The 2500-nt window shown below is 47.2% G+C and overlaps 1 protein-coding gene across 1 annotated transcript in view; it reads right to left on the bottom strand.

Annotated features, from left to right (window-relative positions):
- Positions 1 to 298: 298 nt before the first annotated feature.
- The window catches only part of kazald3 (Kazal-type serine peptidase inhibitor domain 3), a 3386-nt gene continuing 1184 nt past the window's right edge, over positions 299 to 2500 (bottom strand). The window contains exons 2-4 of the mRNA XM_047329292.1: positions 2033 to 2193; positions 1792 to 1939; positions 299 to 1618 (exon numbers count right to left, since the gene is read on the bottom strand). Of these exons, the coding sequence (XP_047185248.1) occupies positions 1530 to 1618; positions 1792 to 1939; positions 2033 to 2193 (398 nt within the window). The 3' untranslated portion in view covers positions 299 to 1529. The remainder of the gene's footprint in view (positions 1619 to 1791; positions 1940 to 2032; positions 2194 to 2500) is intronic.

Raw genomic sequence — 2500 nt, 5'->3', positions numbered from 1 at the left:
TGCTCCCAGTTGCAGTCGTCATGGATCATCTGCTGCCCGCTTCAATTTATTGGTTCAGAAAACAGAGCAAAGGTCTTTTTTATTGTTCATGTGCACACACGTCACATCTGATCCATCAATCATCAAAATAATTTTCATTGAACTTCCTGTTGATGTCTTTTAACTGCTGACCAGGCTCGTCGTCAGGTAGTTGTTTCAGTAACCATGGTAACCACAGAGCCCAACAACAGGTCAGGTGTCAGTGTCACAAACTAATACCCCGACTGAAACACAGAGTTTAATTAATAAAACATCAGAATCAAACATCAGAATGTTCCCTCTTTATTCACAGGAACACGTGGAACCAGTTTTTGACACATTCCAATTTCTTTTTCAGTTTTTTTTTTCTGAGTACAAGTTGACAATGTGTATGAAAACACGGACGGTCGTTGCTGCAGGAGTGCAGTACCCATTTCCACCACACAGGCTTACTGACATTATCAGTAATCACAATCCAGAGGGCGCTGTTTCCCTCCCTCTGAAGAAACAGGAAAAATGGCTGCAACAGTTTGGCCCAAAGATTTGTTTGCTCAGTAACAGTCAACACCCGAGACAGGGAGAGCGAGACAAGAGACAGACGAGACCGTCTCGTTTCAGATCGCACTTCCATCAGCGTCTCCGAGACAGTCGACTGTTCCTCACTGGATTCACTGCAAACTGCAGCTGATCACTGTCGATTCAGTTAGAAACAAAACGTTAGCCCATAAACCCAAAGTCACATTATTCTGCTTCTGTCTGGTCCCAAACGTCGTCTGCAGAACCAGCGGAACCGAGGCCCAGAGGAACATGTTCTCCAGTTACAGTCTGATAGATTCACCACATGTTGGGAAACACACAGAGACGTTTCATTCCTCAACTTCCTGTGGTCGGACCGCAGGAATCAGGCTCCTGCAGATCCCGTCTGTACGACTCCAAACTCTGTCAGGAAGACGTCCCGTGAGACGTCACAGTGAGGTCACAGTGAGGTCACAGTGAGGTCAGAGCAGCGGCTGTTAATATACATGAGTCTTACCATTAACATTACAGAGTTCTAAACCAAACTGTTGCTGAACAGAACAAGTCTGTCACTGTTACTCACAGTCTGTGGTCGTATATCTACCATCATGCATTGCTCCTGCGCTGAATGTAAGAGGAGAACATTATGACCAGTTGTACAGAAGAACATTTCTGTTTAACTTTAACTGAAAAATAGACAAAGTACAAAAGGAAAAACATATGAACACGTTTAGTTATAAAAGACAAAAATAATAAAATTTAACTTAATTAAAAGACAAAGAATGTCGCATTCAGAGTTAAGACAAACCGATACAGATATTATTATTATTATTATTATTATATATAATATATATTTGCATACATATTCATCACAAATTGACTTGAAGATGACAAAGTCTGTGTCGTCAGTCAACTGATCGTGATGCGTTTCCTGTCTCTGCTGCGATGGCGGCCGGACAGAGAGTCACATGGCAGGAAGTGACATCACACGTGGGTCAGTAGGAGTCCTGGTCGTAGTCTGTGGCGTCGTCCATCAGCTGCTCCATCTCTGAAACGCTGCTGGCCAGGTAGGACGACATCTCCTCTGACAGACAGACAGGTGGAGAGACAGACAGGTGGAGCGTTAGTGCCATCGACCGCAACTGGGACAACAATGCTGATGTCATCACAGCGACTGAGAAGTGAAGTGTGTGTCTGTCCCTTTAAGAACAGGTGAAGTGTGCTTCAGTCCCTTTAAGACCAGGTGAAGTTTCTCACCTGGTCCCAGGACTCCCAGAACAGCCGAGGCGGAGACGGATCCCAGGTTGTTGCGAGCAATGCAGCGGTAAGTCCCAGAGTCTGCTAGCTCCGCCCCCTCAATCTGCAGCCAACTGGAAAGCTCGAATTTCAGAGGACCGCCCCTAGACTGCAACACAGACGGAGAGAGAGATGGACAGGAAGTAATGCAGACTGCTGTCTCATACTGACAGGAAGTGACGCAGACTGTGTCCACCTGTACCTGGACAGAGATGTGGGGGTCGTCCCCGGGCAGGACCACGTCCCGTCCCTCCCTCCTCCACTCGACCTGGGCCATGGGGAACGCAAAGACCTCGCACAGGAACACCAGACTGCTTCCTGTCCCGTTCACCTGACTCTGAGGACGGACCTTAATGACGGGGACTGACAGAGAGACACACCTGGTGAATAGACAGACAAGTGGACAGACAGACAGGTGAACAGACACACAGGTGAACAGACAGACAGACAGGTGAACAGACACACAGGTGAACAGACAGACAGACAGACAGACAGGTTAACAGACAGACAGACAGGTGAACAGACACACAGGTGAACAGGCAGACAGACAGGTGAACAGACAGACAGACAGACAGACAGGTGAACAGACAGACAGACAGACATACAGACAGGTGAACAGACAGACAGACAGACACACAGGTGAACAGACACACAGGTGAACAGACAGACA

This window comes from Scophthalmus maximus, chromosome 19, assembly GCF_022379125.1.
Source record: "Scophthalmus maximus strain ysfricsl-2021 chromosome 19, ASM2237912v1, whole genome shotgun sequence".
Classification (NCBI taxonomy): domain Eukaryota; kingdom Metazoa; phylum Chordata; class Actinopteri; order Pleuronectiformes; family Scophthalmidae; genus Scophthalmus; species Scophthalmus maximus.
Note: the sequence above shows the minus strand (reverse complement) of the source record. Positions and strands in the feature narration are given on the sequence as shown.